At 34.0% G+C, this 19120-nt stretch overlaps 1 protein-coding gene across 1 annotated transcript in view; it reads right to left on the bottom strand.

Annotated features, from left to right (window-relative positions):
- The window catches only part of SEMA3C (semaphorin 3C), a 165864-nt gene that overhangs the window by 33166 nt on the left and 113578 nt on the right, over positions 1–19120 (bottom strand). The window contains exons 11-12 of the mRNA XM_054564390.1: positions 17120–17264; positions 8925–9147 (exon numbers count right to left, since the gene is read on the bottom strand). Coding sequence (XP_054420365.1) covers positions 8925–9147; positions 17120–17264 — 368 coding nt within the window. The remainder of the gene's footprint in view (positions 1–8924; positions 9148–17119; positions 17265–19120) is intronic.

Below are 19120 nucleotides of genomic sequence, written 5' to 3'. Positions count from 1 at the left end.
GATCAGTAAGGGCTTTGCCAGAGTTTTGAAACATGAGAATTTATTATTATTCATTTTAGAAATTCTTAAGAGAAGCATCAAAATAGTTTCATTCTAGTCTTTCAATTAGGTGAGAATTCAAAACCTACATCATGTTAGTTTTCTATGGCTGCTAAAAGAAATCACCACCAACTTTGTGTCTTAAAACAGCATAAACTTATTATCTTAGACTTCTGTAGACCAGAAGTCCAACATGGGTCTCACCGGGTTAAAATCAAGGTGTAGGTAAGAGTGCCTTCATTTCTAGATATTTGAAGGACTATCTACTTCCTAGCATTTTCCAGCTTCTAGAGAACATTCAAATTCCTTAGCATATGGGTCTCCTTTCTCCACTGTCAAGGCCAGCAAAGTCACACCTCTCAGATTACATCTCTCTCTGATGGTAGCTGGGAAAGGCCCTCTGCTTTTAAGAAGTCTTAAAAAGACAGGACAGGCCCAGGCAATTCAGAAAAATCTCATCACAATGTCTAGAACGTTAACCATACCTGCAAAGTCTGTTTTCCCATGTACGGTTCTGGGGATTAGGATGTAGAGAAATTTGAGGGCTATCATTCTGCCTGCCACATTAGTGGAAGAGAAAAATAAGCATACAACTAAGTAAAACATATATGATTCTAATACCACAGACTCACCTCAGAAAAATCCAGTTTCAAATCTTTTTGTTCCAATTTACACTTCATATTCTAAAATGAAACATTTCTCATTTATTGAAACATTACATTTATTTTTCTACAATTTGAACCATTCTCAGTTTAGTAAAAAGATTTTTAAAAAATGGCTTTCCACCAAACCACTCCACAACTGACAGCTGGCTATAGACTTTCTTTGGGTAGCCATATAGAGGAGACCTGGCCTGGCTGAGCAGTAGGCTGTTAATTCTTTTCTTAGGGACAAAGGCTGCCAAGTATGCCTTGGGGAAACTTAGCAGCACACCAAGAACAAGGACATAGTACAATTATTTCTTCTTAACACACCACAAAAGGCTTTATAAATGTCTTTAGGCTACAAAATCTTCTTATATTTATGTAAGAGTTAAAGGTTAAATGAAGGCAACATACAGGGATGGGGTTGTACTGTAATTCTTTTCTAATGTGTAGGAAAATATCAGTAATTACATAATAAATTAGCCTTCATTATAGAGCAAATTATTCCTCCTCCTGCTGAGAGGCACTCTCTCATTGCCTGATGTTCTAAAATCCTCCATATATATCAATTGAATATGCAGAATCCATTTTAATTAAGTAAACAGAAGCATGTCAAAGAGATTCATGTGTGTTTGGTGAGAGTATGAGACATTTTGAACACAAATATAAGCCCCATTTTAAAACAACTTTGAAAAGTGCCAAGATTTAGTGATACATAAAAATTAAGGTGAAGTCCTACCCCATTTTTACATCCTTTTTTCTCCCTTGAAATATTAACTCCTTCATTCCTAAATACCTGCTAAATAACATTAAAATGTATCACATTCATAGGTTAAATTCTTGCATAGTTAATTCACACGCACAAATCCAGTCTGTTCCAAAGCTTCTCTGTCACCTTGTAAAATGCATTTTTTTCACATATAAGACATGATGACAACTTGTGGATGGGTGAAATTGAGTAATATGATTCAAAGCAAGTAATGTCAGTGCTAATGTTGAATGTCAGCATATCTGGAATACTATCTTGACATATGTGGATGAAATTTCTAATTCACAGTAAAATGAGAAAAATATAAATGAAATTACCTTAATTTCACAAAGGGAAAACATTATAGAGTGATGATGGTAAATGAGGTAGTAATGTGAAAAAGATAAATGTTCAAGATGTAAAATCAGACAGCAAGAGTTTATATTCTGGCTGTTATCAATACTAAATATCTATGTGATCTTAACTTGACTGATCTTCTGTGCAAACAAGGTGAAGGATAAGTGCAACTCATTCACTCATTCATTCAAATAATCTATTGAGTGACAACATTGAGTTTATAGCTATGAATAAATTAGAAAGATATCCTTGCCCTCCTTGGAGACTACATTTTTGTAACTGCTCATAGGATAGTTATAAGGGGTAGAGAAGATTCAATGATATATCAGGTAAAAGGTAAGCATTATAAATAAATTTAATTAGCATCATTATAATAGTAATACAATAAATTAATAATAGATTCATAAACCTGAAAAACTGTACTTATTTGCGTAAGTAGAATACTAAATAAATAAGTGGTTAATTTAGGCAATCTAGCAACACTAAAATTTATGTAATCATTATATGAGATGTTATGCAGTCTTCAAAAGAATATATTTCTGGAGTAGCTTAGAGAAAAACAATCCTGCTTTTTGAAATATTTTCAGCAATAAGTCGTATCTTTATTTTTTAATAAATTATCTTTTAAAGGTAAAATTTAAATGAGAACATTTGCCTCTGGATTAGCAATCACTGTATGGGCTCTCTTCCATTTTTTGTTTTTTTCTTCACATAGTCCTTTCTGCTCCTCTTCTACATGATCAAGCAGTCATCACACTGTGATTTATGATCTTTCTCCTGTCAATTCGACCATCATTCTACTCTGTTCCATTAATATTTCCTACTGTGAAAATCCCTGTAGAATCCTTGGTAAACTCTCAGATGTTTCCAGTTTCTGCTTTGGAAAGCAGTGAACCACAATGTTATTAAAAGCCAGTGACTTATGAAGGGATTTGTTTCTTACCCCTAAGAGAAGGGGAAGTCTAGACATTATCCATAGAGTGACACTCATGCACAGCTTCCCACTAACAGCAGTATTTTCTAAACTCAGAAGCACTGTTCTGGCTATCAAATTTTACTTGAAGTATTTGGGGGAGGTTTTTTTTTTTTTTTTAACCCAAATGCCTAGCTTTACAGTTCAATAAGTATGCCATGCCATGAGATGTGATGCCAGAGCCTGTGAGTTACCGTGAAGGTTGTTATCCTGTAATGCTGCAAGGCAAACACATTAAGTCTTTAGTCACATTTGTGGCACACACTTCAAAACTCCGCACTTTCAAAGGATGTACTGGAGCCAACATTCCAACTTAGTACTCACCCAGTTAAACAGAAGCTAATAAGAAGCATGAAACCATATATCCTATATAAGAATTTTGGCAGAACACCACGTGTATCAACCTTACATTAAAAAAAAAAATAATAGCATTAAATAATCCTAACGTTCTAACATCCATTCATAAGAATACTCTCATTCTTTCATCAGAAACCACATGTCATTCTGATTCATGTATAGTGTTAAAAATATAAATTTGACAGAATGTGTTTGAACCTGACCAAGCACTTAAATATTTTCATAACTCTAGAAGCAAAAGAAACATAGGCAAAAATCTCTTCACTGTGCAATACAGTCAGCTTTGAAAAAACAGCCTGTGTGTAAGCAGTAAAACAGTAAGTGGCGAAGTTAAAATAGAAATGCCAATACTATGAGAGCCCTTTCCTGCTGCTTTCAGTCTTTCCTAAAGATTAAAAAATTTAACAAAAAAACGAGTAAGAAACATAGAAATACTCAGAGACTAAACACTAAGAACTATATAAGCAAACAAACAAAAAAACCCAAAACAAAACAAAAACCTACAAAACATCACAAATACTACTAGAGGATAAAATAAAGAACTGATTTTGAATACATTTTTTTCAAGTTGTGATCTCTTTTTAGAGGGGATAGTAGCAGGAATCCATTGGAAAATAATTAAGCAAAATTAGATTTTAGTTTAAGTTTGAATAGAGTAGCAAAATAATTATTATTCAAGATAAAAGAAGAAATATTTATTTGGGGCAACCTTATGAAGATAATAGAAAATATCTTCTTTAAATCAATTTTCTAAAATTATACATAAAATTAAATGACCAAACAGGAGTCAGCAAATTTTTTCTGTAAAAGGCCAAATAATAACATGTTTTAGGCTTTCAGGGCTAAGGGGTCTCAGTGGCAACTACTCAGCTCTGCTGTAGTTGTGCAGAAGCAGCCACAGGCAAAACATAGGTGGATGTGGCTATTCTAATAAAGATTGATTTATGAGCACCAAAATCTAAAAATCTTATAATTTCTACTGCTCATGAAATCTTCTTTTTCTTGTTTTTTAATCATTTAAAAATATAAAATATCATTCTTAGTTTATGGATAACACACAGTGGAGTTAGATTTGGTTCTGGTTGTGGTTTGTTGACCCCTAGACTAGGCATTCATGATGCAAATGGTATAAAATAAAAAATGAGATGATAAAGCCCGCCCTCCCTCCCTTCTTCCCTTCCTATTATTCTATCTATCTATCTATCTATCTATCTATCTATCTATCTATCTATCTATGTATCTGGCATCTGGCAGTACACGAAATATAATGAGGCAGTCCAATGACAGCCTCTCAAACTCAGCCGAAGTAGTATACTGTAATAGGCTAATTGTAACAGTTACTAGGCACTGAACCCACACAACTATCATGAGTTTATGTGGGCTATAGGATCATTTATAATACTCAAAGTGAATACAGTTAAACAATACCATATTTGCATTCCAATATACCATCATGTAAATTTTTTCCTATGGCATCGTTTCTGACAACTAATGTCTTCATTGAATTCCCCTGAATTTTTCATGATGGTAGAGAAACCATGAGAGCAGCTTGCCTTGTGGCAATGATTGGAGTATCATTACTTATTTATAACAGCTGAAGAGCTCTTTATTACTTAGGCATTTGGCAACACCCAAGAAATATTATATCCTTCCTAAGACATTTAGATACAAAATGCTAAGAAATCCTGGGAACAGTGACCTATGTTTTTCCCAAGTTCCAATTCAGAGAAGTATTTTATTTACTTTTAGTAGCAAACAAGCACTGAGAAGTCTCTTTTAAAGAAATTTCACCAGGAATCCAAGAACTACTTGAGCAGCAAATATTTTGTATTGATATATTGGTTTTTAGAATTTCAGGTAAATTGAATTACTGTTTTTAAGTCATGGAGTGGTCTGACATGACTATGAGGATAAGGTTCAGGGATTAAATGAAATACTTTCCCTTCAGAAAGATGCTGCTGGGAAAAACACTGTCACAGCATGCACTTGCCTATTAGAATCATCTTCAAGAGACTCATGGGGCGCTGTAAGCAATCATTAGGGAAACTTCCCCCTAAAATTAAACATCTATTTCTAAATGCTTTTTTCAAAGTGACACAAATGTTTAAATACCAGTGTAAAAAAGTATATGTAAAGGTGCCAGATACTTATGTGGTAAGAAAAGCCAAATAACTTGTGTAAAAGCATATTTCTTACTGTCTCCTATCTGAATAAATACTGCTGCCCAGTTTATAAAGACTTAAAAATTCCAGTCATGTAATTTTCATGTACAGTTTCATGAAAAAACAGCCTGATTATAACACCAGAGTCCACCAATTAGACAAGTTTCAAATGGAAAAAAAAACAAAGATTTTTTTTTCTGAGTAATATGGGACATTAGGGAAAGATGTGATTTAAAATTACTTTACTTCAGGAAAAAAAATAAACTTTTTCCCCCCGAATGCAAACTCCATTGAATGATCTGAGTCAAGGAAAAAGCCTTCCTTTGTAGTCATTTATATGAAGGCTGTATCTTTGGAGAACACAGCTTATATGCAATGGTACTAGCTTTTGAAATCTGTTATGAATTTATTTAATTATATGATTAGCAGCAAGCTTACCAGGTACTGTGAATGTCTAGATGGAAAATATATATCGAGGAGAAATAGCACCTTGAGAAGAATGTGTAATAAGAATACAAATATGGGAGACTGGATTAAGCATTGATTAGAAGATCTCAGCAATGAATAAATTAAGTTTGAAGAGTGATGTCTAAAATGTTAATGGATCATATAATTTGTGTTTTCTAACAGTAAGCTGTAAAACCAAATACTGAGCTCAGGAAATGGCAATAACTAGAAATGTACATTTGTGATTTGTTTGCACAGAATAGATAATTAAAAATCAAATGAATGAGAACAAAATTGGAGGAATCACACTACCTAATAACAAACTGTACTGTAAGGCCATTGTGATCAAAACAGCATAGTACTGGCATAAAAAACAGACACATAGATCAATGGAACAGAACAGAGAGCCCAGAAGTAAACCCATACCTTTAGAGTCAAATAATATTTGACAGAGGAAGCAAGCACATACAATGGGCTAAACATAGTTTCTTCAATAAACATTGTTGGGAAAATTAGACAGATATGTGCAGAAAAATGAAACTAGACCACCTTCTTATACTACACACAAGAATAAATTCAAAGTAGAAAAAGGATTTAAATGTTAGACCTGAAACCATAAAATCCTAGAAGAAAACATAGGACGCAAAATTGTGGACATTGCTTGTAGCAATATTTTATTGGATATATCTCTCCAGGCAAGGAAACAAAATAAAAAAATAAATAAATAGGACTACATCAAAATAAAAGTTTTTGCACAGCAAAGGATATCATCAATGCAATAAAAAGACAACTCATGGAATGGGAGAATGTATTCACTGACACATCTGATAAGGGGTTAATATCCAAAATTTACAAAGTACTTACAAAATTCAACACCAAAGAATCCCAAACGACTCAATTTAAAAAATGGGCAAAGGCCCTGAATAGACACTTCTCCAAAGAGGACATACAGATGGCCAATGGACATATGAAAAGATGCTCAAGGTCACTAATCATCAGAGAAATGCAAATTAAAACCACAGTGAGATACTATGTCACAACTGTCAGAATGGCCATCATCAATAAATCAACAAACAGCAAGTGCTGGTGAAGATGTGGAGAAAGGGGAACACTTTTGCACTGTTAAGGGGAATGCAGATTGGTGTAGACATTGTGAAAAGCAGTATGGAGAAAACTCAAAAAATTAAAAATCGATCATCTTTTGACCCAGTGATCCCACTTCTGGGAATATATCTGAAAGAACCCAAAACACTAATTCAAAAGAACATAAGCACCCCTATGCTGATTGCAGTGTTATTTACAATTGCCAAGATATGGAAGCAGCCCAAGTGTCCATCAATGGATGGGTGGATAAAACAACTATGGGACATTTACACAATGGAATACTACTAGGCCATAAAAAAGAAAATTTTACCCTTTATGACAGTAGAGATGGGCCTGGGGAATATTATGCTAAGTGAAATGAGCCATCAGAGAAAGATAAATACCGTATGATTTCACTCGTATGTGGAACCTAATGAACAAACTGAACTAATAAGGAAAATGGGGACAGACCCATAGATGGAGAGCAGGATGGCAGCTAGTGGTGTGGGGGAGGTTAGGGGTTGGAGGGATTGAGCAAAAAGAAAAAGGGACTCATGGACACGGACAGCAGTGTGGCGATTGCTGGGGAAAGGGGAGTATAAGGGGACTAAAAGGTAATGTAAAAGAAATACAATAAAGATTAAATTAAAAAAATAAAATGTTTGGCCAAGTTAAGAAAAAAGAATAAATAAGATGGCCAATGTACATGTAAAAAGAAGAGGACCTTGGACAGAACCACGAGGAATACCCACACTCATGGGCTAGAGGAAGGCAGGCTAATGAGGAAAATTGAGAAGGAACTTCCAGAGGAAAGGAATTTCTGTGGCTTATGGCTGAAGCAACAGGTAAAGAGAGATTCTACAGTGCTAAATGATGTGAAGAGGAGATGGAGGTATACCAATGGTTAAAGGCCATTGAATTTTCTTGCCATAGAAACATTGAAGACCCTGGCAAAACCAGCGTTACAGCAGAGGTGGCAGTGGGTGAAAGCTAGGTCTAGTTTCACATCCTGTCATAAGATTTCGAGGCCAAGAATGAAGTGAAGAATAAAATGTAATAAAAAAGTGAATTAGAATATAATTGATAAAGAATGGTCCTGGAAATATCAGGAGGAGATAAAATTAAAAGCAGAATAGGAAATGGTTAGTCTGGGAAGGTAGGATTATTTCTCAGGTATGCGACAAAAGGAGGACTAGTGAAAACACAGACACAGATCTGTCCAAGTGAAGGAGGCTATGCCCAATAGCACAAGTCAGATGCTTCTCAACCTCAGACCATTATAAACTGTAATTATATGAGAGTGAAAGATTCATATCTGAGGTTTTACATATAAGAACAAGGGTAATATAAGAACTCTATAAGAAACGTGCACTTTGAAAATTGTATTTAGCCAAGAAAAAAAAATCTACATATTGATTGAAGTATGAGTGCAATTTATTCCTTAGCTGAGAATACATATTCCACCACTATGTATCTTACAATGAGGTTTACAGACACATTTTATATCTATTTCTTAAACTAGTAGAAAAATTACCTAATTTTATGGATTAGTTCTAATATTACAACAAGACAAGTAAGGAGATTTCATCACCGTCTACAAGGTAGTCAGGGATAGAAAGAGATGAATTCCTACCTGACAGGCAAATTAGTTTCTTTCTCTTGAGTAGTGGTTCTCAAACTTTAGTGTCCATTAGATTTACTGGAGGGATTGCTAAAACACAGATGGCTGGCTGTCATGTCCAGAGCCCCTGGGTTGGAGCCTGGGAATCTGTATTTCTAATAAGTTCTTGGGTGATACTGATTTTGCCCCTCAAGTCAGGGGAGCACGCTTTGAAAACCACTGTTAAAAGACTAGACATTCAACAACATGTAGGGCTAGAAACAAGAGCATTTTCACTCAACTGTCTATTGAAGGAAATTCACAAACTAGAGTTTGTGAATATATTAAAATAGTACCATTAATATTTTAAAAAATCTATCTGTATTTTTCAAAAACTATCTCACTGATAGTCACACAGTAGTATATATTGAGGACTTTTGGTACCAGTATCATAGCCCTTAACAGTTACACTCTTTTCTACACATTAAAGTGTAGTTTGAGCTCAAATACTTACCTGTTCCGAGAAACAAGACATGGTATCTGCCATCAGCAGCATTCACTCGATCCACAGCTATCTTTGTGTACTTATAGTCAGTGCCTATACGAACAATCAAAGGCCTTTTGTGGATAGGGTAGATGGAATTGTACATGAGAGGGTGGTTCCGAATAAAAGTGACAACGTCGTCTGGGAACTCCTTGGTGGTTCGCATATTGGGTGTAAACGCTCCTCCTGGACACTAAAAAATATTTTTTTAAGATATAATGTTAATAAAATATTTACTTAATTTTAATAATGATCAAAGGTCCTCTACTTTTCAAAATACTTAACTCAAATTGTTTTATTTCCTGTCTTGATGAGTAAATAGCATAACTATATATAGTACTATATAGTACTATCTGTAGAAAATCAATACAAGGTGTATAATTTGATCATTTCAATGAGGCTAAGTCCACTTATCTTACTTTATTTGTTCTCAGAGAGGAGCGACACCATTGTGTATATAACTCTTCACTTTCCTGATTTATTACTTGTTATTACTTACTTTGTCCCAGACACAGTACTCTTAGAAAAAAAAATCATGTGGATATAATCGAATGCTGTTATGGCTAAAATTAATTAGACTATCCTGATCAAATTCAATCAGAACTCTAATGTGCAGGAATTTTAGTCCATCTGATCCCTTTTCCCTAAGGAAGGATCTCTGAAGTTGAAGCTTGGATTGGGTGTGGCAAATTAGATGTGACAATTCCCCTCTGAAACCACTGAAAAGACCCCCCAGTGACTTCTATTAATCTTAGAATAAAATCCCAACAGCTTAGCATGGCTTGCAAGCCCCTGTATGCCTGGCCTGCATCTATGGCTCCCACACTAGTTCTCGCTGTCCCTGAGCCTCAGGCATGCTCTCACTCAGCGCCTTGGCACTTGCTTTTTCCCATATGAAATACTCTTCCTCACACAAGTCCATGGCTTCCTCTGTTACCTCATTCAGTTCTCAGTCGAAAAGTTTCTTTGTTAAAGGTAACACATATAAAACTATCTCTCCCTCTCCGTTTCCACTGTCCAATTAGCTTGCTTTATTTTGCTTCACGGTCCCACTTACCTAACTGTACATTATATTAGCTGCTTTTATTTTTATTGTCTCTTTCTCCCTCTGTAATGTAAGCTGCGAATTGACCTTAACTGGGTACATTTTATTCATTGTTTCACCCTTAGACCTATAACAAAGCTGACAAATAGTGGATCTTTGACAAAGAGTAGTGAATTATTCCATTATGTCTGGCATCCAATTTTGGTGCAGGGGCTGTATGAAATGGGGCCTCTATCCTGGCCAAGGGAGGAAAGATTCAGAGCATCAAGTTCAAAGGGGCAGATAGAAAGCAAAACTGAAATCAGAAAAAGGACTGCTGGACAGCTTCAACAGTTCTGGAAAGGGAGCATGACAAGGGCTTCTGAGGAGAAGATTCCATTTACAGGGCACCTGAGGCCAAACTCAAGGGTAGGCTGGGAGCTCTGGAGCTTGGAACTCAAACACACTCACTAATAGGATCCAAGTGTTAAGGGATATGAGCAAAACTGTTGGGTATATTCTTTTAACGTGTACAAATATTATTTGTCTAACCCTATTAAATATTCTATCGATATCTCTACTTTCAGGAAAAAAAAGTAACTGTCAAATTTTTCTTGAAAAAAGCACTCCTGTTCTGGTTTTCTTTTCTCTAAAGAGGTACAAGGTGAAAGGGAAGCAATGAAGTAAGCTACCTAACCAATAGCAATGGGCATAGCACCTGTGGTAAACAGTAGGATGTAATAAGCACAGTAACAAACTGCAAAGTTATACTTTATCCAGAGGCAGCAATGAACCCTTATTTCTAGCTGATTGCTCCTATGCAGCAATATAAACCTACTGTGGCCAGATCTCAACAGAAGACAGAAATGTGGGACTTTATGTGAAATTTGCCAAAATTTTAATGTTGACTTAATGAAAAAAAGATAAACAATTTTAGGGACCAAACAAAACATGGCAACCTCTGGGTTAGTTCTTGCGACAATCATCCAATAATGTCAGTGTCTCTGGGTCCACATTGCCAGGCAGATCCACATTTGCAAACAAGTCCCAGTAAGTTACTAATGTGGCCATGTTCATTTAGACTGAATGATGCTGAAAGCAATTTTAGGCTAACTTTGACCAGTTAACATTACTAGAACTTTTCATGGGACTAGTAAATATAGTTCTCTTTTTGTAGAAATGCACAGGGAGCAATTAAATGACTTCATGAAGAAGAGATAATAAGAAAGTAATAAAACTAAGCCTCTTATTTGTTATCCCATTAACTAGACTTTTGTCTGGGTTTACTATGTGTTTTTTTTTCTCTACAAAAAAAAAAAAAAAATCAGTATATTTAAATACACATGTTTATAAATTGCCCACAACGAAGACCAAATGAGGACAAAGAATTTCATTTGAGGGTGTTCTAAACTGATGAATGTGTTCCATCCTTCTCAAAAGTATATGATTATGGGTGTTTTCTACCCTCATTTTTCATACAAAGCAGAAAAAGGGAAATACATTGCTCATGGAATAAAAGCATGGAAAGAACAAATGCATGAGCAATTTAAATAGTTCCAGACCTTCATAAAACAACACTAATTATGGTTTGCTAAGTTGAGATGTCTCTTTAAATATTTGCAAGCATTTTCATTTGTAAGTTCCAGAGAGATCTAAAGTCAGCACATATTACAATTATATAATTTCTAGTTAGTGATTATTTTCACATCCAATAAACAAATTAAAATATGTTTTATTTATGGGTTTTACTTAATAATAATTAAAATTCAGATAAAAATGTATATTGCTAGTGCTCAAAACCATAGTTATTAAACCAGTAATCCAAACAAATCAACTCACATCAGTTATTTTATATTTACTCATATGTCCTCCATTTGGGACTTCTGTTTATAATATTCACAATGAACTTCTTTCTTAGAAACAAGCATCTCCTACTGTGAGTTTATTTTAAAATTACAAAAAATTTGTTTTGACAATAATTAATTTTTCTATTAATTCATGGCATAAACCACAGGTAAAACAGAATAAATGATAATGATGGTGACAAGAACAAAAATTGACCACCCTTTTTAGACTATCTGGATTTGAGAGTTTGCTCTTCTAACACTGCCAAGTGTAAATAAGATGTGATTAATTTAGCTCTTACCTTGTGTATGTGTAAACTTGTGTACCGAAATCTAAAGGTAACCTTACATCCATGTGCTGCCATAAAACAAAGCCTTTCTCCATTAATTAGGTTGGTGTCTCGTTCCTCAGAAGGATAATTTTACTCCACAAAGAGTCATTAAGTAATTTTAGTTAAACTTTTCCTTTAAGTGTTTGTTCTTCTCCAGTTCTAGCATTCTGTTTATCAAGCATTGATAAGCACTCCTTTTCTAAGTAAAGACATTTTAAGTGTTTTGATTACTAAAGTGTTAGGTGATATGCTAGGAACAATAACAATGCCATGATAAAGAAGTGTCAGCAATTGCAACCCTTAGTTTCCCTCCTATTCTCAGGTATTCTTGAGCATTTGCTGACCTCTGATGCTCCTAAATGTTTTCCTAATCCTCACATCCATTGTGCTAGTTTTCATCATTAACATATTCATATTAATTCATATGTCCATTCTCTGAACAGCTTTTATCCAGGAAGCATTTTGATGTGCCTAGCAGAAAACTTAAAAATAGGAAGCTACAATTGTCTTCTAGACACAAGTATTCTGGTAAGAAAGATGGACAAAGTCAAAGCAAAATAAGACATAAATAATAATTTAAGACAATTATAAAATAAATAACAGAGCTTGCGTTATGGTTACAATCAATTGCCATATATGTTCAAGAGCCAGTATTTTTTTAAACAAATTTGGAATAGTGAAGAACTTAAGGCTGCCAGGGTCAATGAAGTGGTTTAGAAATAAGTATACAAAGTTTGGAGTATTTAGAGAATTGTAATTTCTGGGGCATTGTTGGATCATAGAATACAAAGTAGAAGAAGGAGGTAACGGCTGAGGCTGAAAACAGCAGAAAATAAATGCAAAACCAGTCAGAGAAGGAGTAACTGGCATGGTCAAGAGGAACTTGACTTAACACTTGAAAGATGAGCAGTAAATTGATAAAGAGGAAGACTCACTGGTATTCTAGAATTGGGGCTAGTTTCTAGCACTGGTCTATAAAATGTGTATTTTGAAGAAACGAATCTTATGTTTAGACCCTTGGTAATTTAGGCCCTTTATTTATTTAAAGCCCAAACAATGACATAGTTATGGTCTTCTACTTACACTAGCTGGCCCTCTTCTTCCTCACATTCCCCCCACCTAAAAGAACCCTCTCCTCAATCCTGCTAGGACTCATTTTTCTTTTCTTTCTTTGCCTTGTAATGTGTACTCTAAACTTTGCCTTAAACATCATTTCTTACCTATCCAACTTATTCATATCCAGCTGCCCCTCAGGACCAGCTCAATCTCATGTTTTCAATATGCTTTCGCAAACAAGGCTGACATACAGTATTCCCTCCTCCAGACTGCAAGGTCATTGTCTATTTTATTCATGCATTTTGAATGACCTGAAACAATATGTATTTTGATTTTTCATGTCTATATGCCTTATGTGTTTAATATCATTGTAAACTTATTTTCAAGCATCTAAGAGAAATAGAAATACTTCTACTGGAAGAACAATGGGAAGATGCATGTAATCAACAGAAGTGCTAGCAATCAACTTCTCTGCTTCTTGCCAACACTATGGGGATTATGATTCTGTGTTGTTTCGCTATACCGGGTACCAGACCTGTTCAAAGCATTATGGTTCAAGCCAATGGTTCTGATCTACTTCTATACAGATTTTAAAACTGAGCACTTTTATTAGGTTCTGCTTTAACATGGTAGTATATGCAAACACAATCTTCTGCAGAAGCTTTATACACATTGCAACAGGATAATGTAACATGTTAGCTCAGCCACAGAGAGAATCTGCAGATTTTTTGGCTGCCCTTTGCAACATACCAAAGGTGTCTTGTTTCTTCCACAAACTTGAACTACTTTGGAAAAACATTATGACACAATTGGCAGGCTTCTTCCTACTGACTTAGACTTGCTGGTCAGGGCAGTTTGCTAACACAACTATCAATCTTGCTTTAAATGAAGCACCTACAGGAAACATTACAATGAGGGTATAAAATTTCTGCCAGTGTCATTTCTTTAAGAATCCAGTCATATATTTACGAGGTTACCTGGCAACTGGACTACTGTGAGGGAAATAAAGTACAGCAATCACAGTTGACCTTTCATTGGGAGGACTTCAGAGGCAACATTCTTAACCGTAGAGAAGAGAGAATGCTGTGGATCACTTGGCTGTAGGTCTTCTGGCCACATGAATGGGATATTAAATCCTGGAAGCCCAGGGAAGAGACAGATACTGGCCAGTATGAGTCATAGAGCTGACTTCATGATGTGTTGTACTGTAAAGGGTGGAGGGACCAAATCTCCAGGGAGAAATGCTTTTCCAGGAGGAGTTCCAGAGGTCATTCCGCCACCCTGCCCCTTTTATTCCCTATGGAGCCCTCACTTGACTTTTTTTTTTCTTTTTAAATTTAGAGGCACTGCTCTTTTCTCAGCACCAGATGTAAGGAACCACATTACAGAAATATGTCTCAAGTACTGATTACTCCCTTTTCTCATGGAGTCAGCTCCAGATGTGTGTCACTAAGTCCTGGCTTATTCCATAATGCTTTAGAACAGAAAAAAGAAAATGCTTATTCATAGGAGCTTGGAAATAGTGAAAATGGGACTGTCAGTATAATTTTCTAGTTTAGTTTTGGTTCATTGTTTTACTAAAAAGCGTTTACCTATCCTCACATTTTATGTAGCATAATTGCTATTTGATATGAGTGGTTCTCTCACTGTGATTCTCAGAGTTCCTTTGAACGGGGTGAAGAGTCTAATGAGCATTGAGACAGACAAGGTAGGTTTTCCTTCAGGAAAGAAATCCCTGATTTGTAACATTTTCCAATTTCTATGGTGTAAATACTTCTACTATGCTGATCTCAAGTTATTAGGGTGATGCACCTACTTGAGACAAGGTGCACACAATGTGCTCTTGTGAGCCAGTATGAGCTGGCTCCAGTACACCTTCACTGAAGCTCTGTGGCCATTAACCCTTGTTCAATTAGCATGGTTCTTTTTTATCTGTCTTATTGATTTATCCAAGGGATTCTCTTAAGGTATTATTTGGGGGGAAAATTTTTGTTGAGTTTACAAATCAATTGCTTCTTCACTATACCCCATACATGTGTTATTGAAAGAATAATTGATAAAAATATACACCTCTTAATTTTTACACTTTTTATATACACTTTTTAATTTCATACTACCTCTTAATTTTTACACTTTTTATATACACTTTTTAATTTCATACTACCTCTTAATTTTCTATATTACAGTGAAACAATGACTTGGTCATCTCCAAATATCAAGTACTTCTCAAAAATATGACTTATCTCTGAATATGTTATCAGTGAGTCATGAAATACACTGAATAAAAGAATGAGAGCTTTTGAGTTAATGGAATTTGAAAGTTGCTCAATTTCCCCCTTCACTTTCTCATCTCTTACATAATCTCTGCTTTTTATCCAACACACCTCAAATTGAGGTGCTTTATATCTCTTCACTTATTTTTATTATGTTATACAAAATAATTAAATTTTTTTTTATTTTCCCCTATTTTGCTGAGATATGAGCATCATAAAGATATCATTTAGAAGGTGATTGTGAATTCTATGATAGGACTGTGTTGCCAGCCATATTATGATTTTTTTAAGTTTAATTCTTTCATGGATAAGTAGTAATGCTGACAATCTTTTGAAAATTAATTAAAAGTTAACTTAGTAATAAAATACATATCAATGATTAATCTCACAGCTTCCTAACAGGAAACCAAACTTTAATTTTGAATAAATAGGAAGTCTTAGTGAATTATTTTTTCTGTTGTAAAAATATTGACAACAGTATAATTTAAGAAGATGAGAAAATAAAGGAGTAAATAATACAGTGTGAATAAACCCTAATAGTTACAAAAAAGACATCAACAATTGGTAAAAATTATGTGGGGTGAATATCTGAATGCACATTAGCAAAAGAAATTTGATATTCAAGTTAAAAGAAAAAGGAAACATTTTTAAAGTTAATATTACTTTAACAACCATATTGTAATTTTTTCCATAAAATCATTCCTCTTTACTTACATATACTTTATAACTTTAACCCTATTCTATGAATGCACAGACATTAGAAAGTTATATTCCTATTGATGTTAGTTTTATGACGTTTATATCTCCTTTCAATGAGTACACTGGATGACATTTTACAGAGGCAGAAACTAATCAATATTCTAGAATGCAAGGCAGCACTGTTATGCATCAAAAGAAAAATAAATAGTAGGACTGTGATCCTTGTTGTGCTAGAAGAATTTCTAGAGAGTACAATCTCCCAGTGTATTCTCTGTAACTTCACCTGAAAAAGTTAATTTTCAAGGTACCCTTTAATTCTACTGATATTGCAAGACACAGGTATATTTGCATGCCTCAAACTTTATAGTTTATAAATAATTTGTCTGAATTATAATATTACCTGCATTGTAATTATTTGCTCATAAATACCATTTTCCATCTTTGAGAAGTAACATAATTTTTAAAATAAAGATACCCCTTAAAAGTGAAATATTGACATGTAATTTACCTCTAAATTAATTCTTACATGGTTATTTCTTCATAAAAATAGATGAGATTCCTTAATATAAGGAAGACTTGTGAAAAGCAGCTAGTATCCACATTCTTAGGTTTCCACCAAAAGGTTAACACTTTCCAATCTATGGTTTTAATGATAATATAATGAGAAAAATATCTCTGCCCTATCTAATATACCCGTGGCCTTGAAATCTACATAAGACTTATTAGCAATAGAACTTAGAAAAAAATGTAGAGAGTGCTATAACATATATAATATATTTATAAAATCCTAAATCGGGGAAGTGGTGGCTTGAAAAGTTATAACAAATATACTGGTAGACCTATGGTTGTATTTAATGACCAACAAATTGTTATTCATTTCTTATTAAGTTATATTTTTCTAAAAAACAGAATAACAGGAACATTTCTGGGTACTTACGGTTCCAGGGCGAGGATATGGGATTCTACCCTGATAGGAAATCAGCTGATGATTGGGCCCTTCTTTGTGGGCAAAAGGACCATTAAATACAGTCTGTATATCTGATAAGTGATACACACACACTGCTGATCCTTTAAAAACTGAGCTAAAAAAAAGAAAAGAAAAAGATCTATTTTCTTATTATTTTAATTTAAATGCAATTGAAAAATAAATGGTAAAGTTTGTGATAAAAATTGATGTGATTCACCATAGAAATGTTCAATTTCATGGTATGCCTTGTAAAGATAAAATGTTTCTACTATTTTGAAATAAAGCATTGATATACAAAACATTAAAACATTTAATTCATTCATGAATGTTGTAGACAGTGTTATAGAAAAGTCCTCAATGTTTCTGAAATGTAGTGTAAGTTAAAGAATTTTCTAACTAGTTTATCTTAGCAACAAAAAGTGATTTGATGATTTAAAAATATGATTTTGAATTCTTTATCACTATGAATACTACCTATTATAATTTCACTTGCAGAAACAAATCTCATTAATAGGAGAACACCATATCTCTTTGTCTTGACTTTTAATGTAAGAGTGTTCTTATATATTATCCTAACTAGTATTGGAGAAGTCTAAATTGTCATTACTTATGTACTTTCATAAAAAAACGTCAGAATAAAAGGGTCCAAAAAAGATTAAGTAGGTTACCTTTAGTCAGTAAAATCCCATAAAATTTGTTTGGATGCTTAATGAAAACTATTTCCATTATCATTAAGGTAGACTGACTGAAGCCAACATTTTTCTGAGTCACATATTTCTCTTAAATTACATGTATAATGGAAAACTTAGATGGCCAATGAAAAATTAAATGCGCATTGAAAAAAAACAAGGTATATTATTAGTCATTAGCATTAATAGTCAGAAATGACAATTCAGACTTTTCAATATTAAAGCAATTGGTGATGGGCCCTGCCTAATATGGATCAGTGGATTGAGTGCCAGCCTAAGAAGCATGGGGAGTCGCTGGCTGGGTTCCCAGTCAGAACACGTGCCTGGGTTGCAGGCCAGGTCCCCAGGAGGGGGTGCGTGAGAGGCAACCACACAGTGATGTTTCTCTCCCTTTCTCCCTCCATTTGCCTTTAAAAATAAATAAAATCTTTTTTTAAAAAAGCTATCAGCGATGGGAAAAACAGAAACTAGACAACTATGTTTTTGAAATGAATATATTCTTCTTATGAATTTTTTTTATTGTTGTTGAATTCTTCGTGAGTTAAATTGAGACTACTTTCTTTGTCATAACAGAAGTTAAACTTATTCTAAAGGACATCTTTTTGGACATCTGATAGGATAAATGTTAATATGATTTATAATCAATATCCCTATAATCTTCTTTTTCATTGAATGGCTGATTATAGGTTACAATCATACCATGTTTTCCTCACTAGGAAAGAATGCTAAAATCTTTAAATTTTCATTTTGTAGTTAACTGTGTAATAAAAGGGACATCTTACATTCTACAAGGCTATATCATGGATGGAATATTGCATTGAATTCTGAGTAACCTTACTAGTGTAAAATAGAAAAGTCATGTGCAGGAAAGGGTGAGAATATGGTGAATGTCTTGAAATACATGATGATTGGGATTAGGCATTCCAGAGAAATTAGAAAACATTAAATATATTTTCAGATATATGGAATATTGTCATAGGGAATATAAAAATAGAGTCAGTGTTTTGTTAGTTTCTAAATAGTAATCACCTTAGATTGCTCTGGATGTAAAAGTTAGTTTACAGAAATGGCAAAAGTTCTATTTGACTCATGAGTCTTCAAATTATTTCCTCAAAACAAAATATCTCACATACTTTATTCATGCATTATAATTAACATTTTTCTTTCTTTGATAGCAATATCATATAATCATTATAAATACTTTGTACAAAACTTTTGAAAGCATTAAGTTCAACTTAAATATGTTTTGGTAATAACGCAGAAGTAATAAAACAGGAAGGTT

The sequence above is a fragment of the Pteronotus mesoamericanus genome, unplaced genomic scaffold, assembly GCF_021234165.1.
Source record: "Pteronotus mesoamericanus isolate MK-2021 breed Mesoamerican mustached bat unplaced genomic scaffold, CSHL_Meso_final scaffold_85, whole genome shotgun sequence".
Taxonomy (NCBI): domain Eukaryota; kingdom Metazoa; phylum Chordata; class Mammalia; order Chiroptera; family Mormoopidae; genus Pteronotus; species Pteronotus mesoamericanus.
This window is presented reverse-complemented; position numbering and strand designations above follow the sequence as displayed.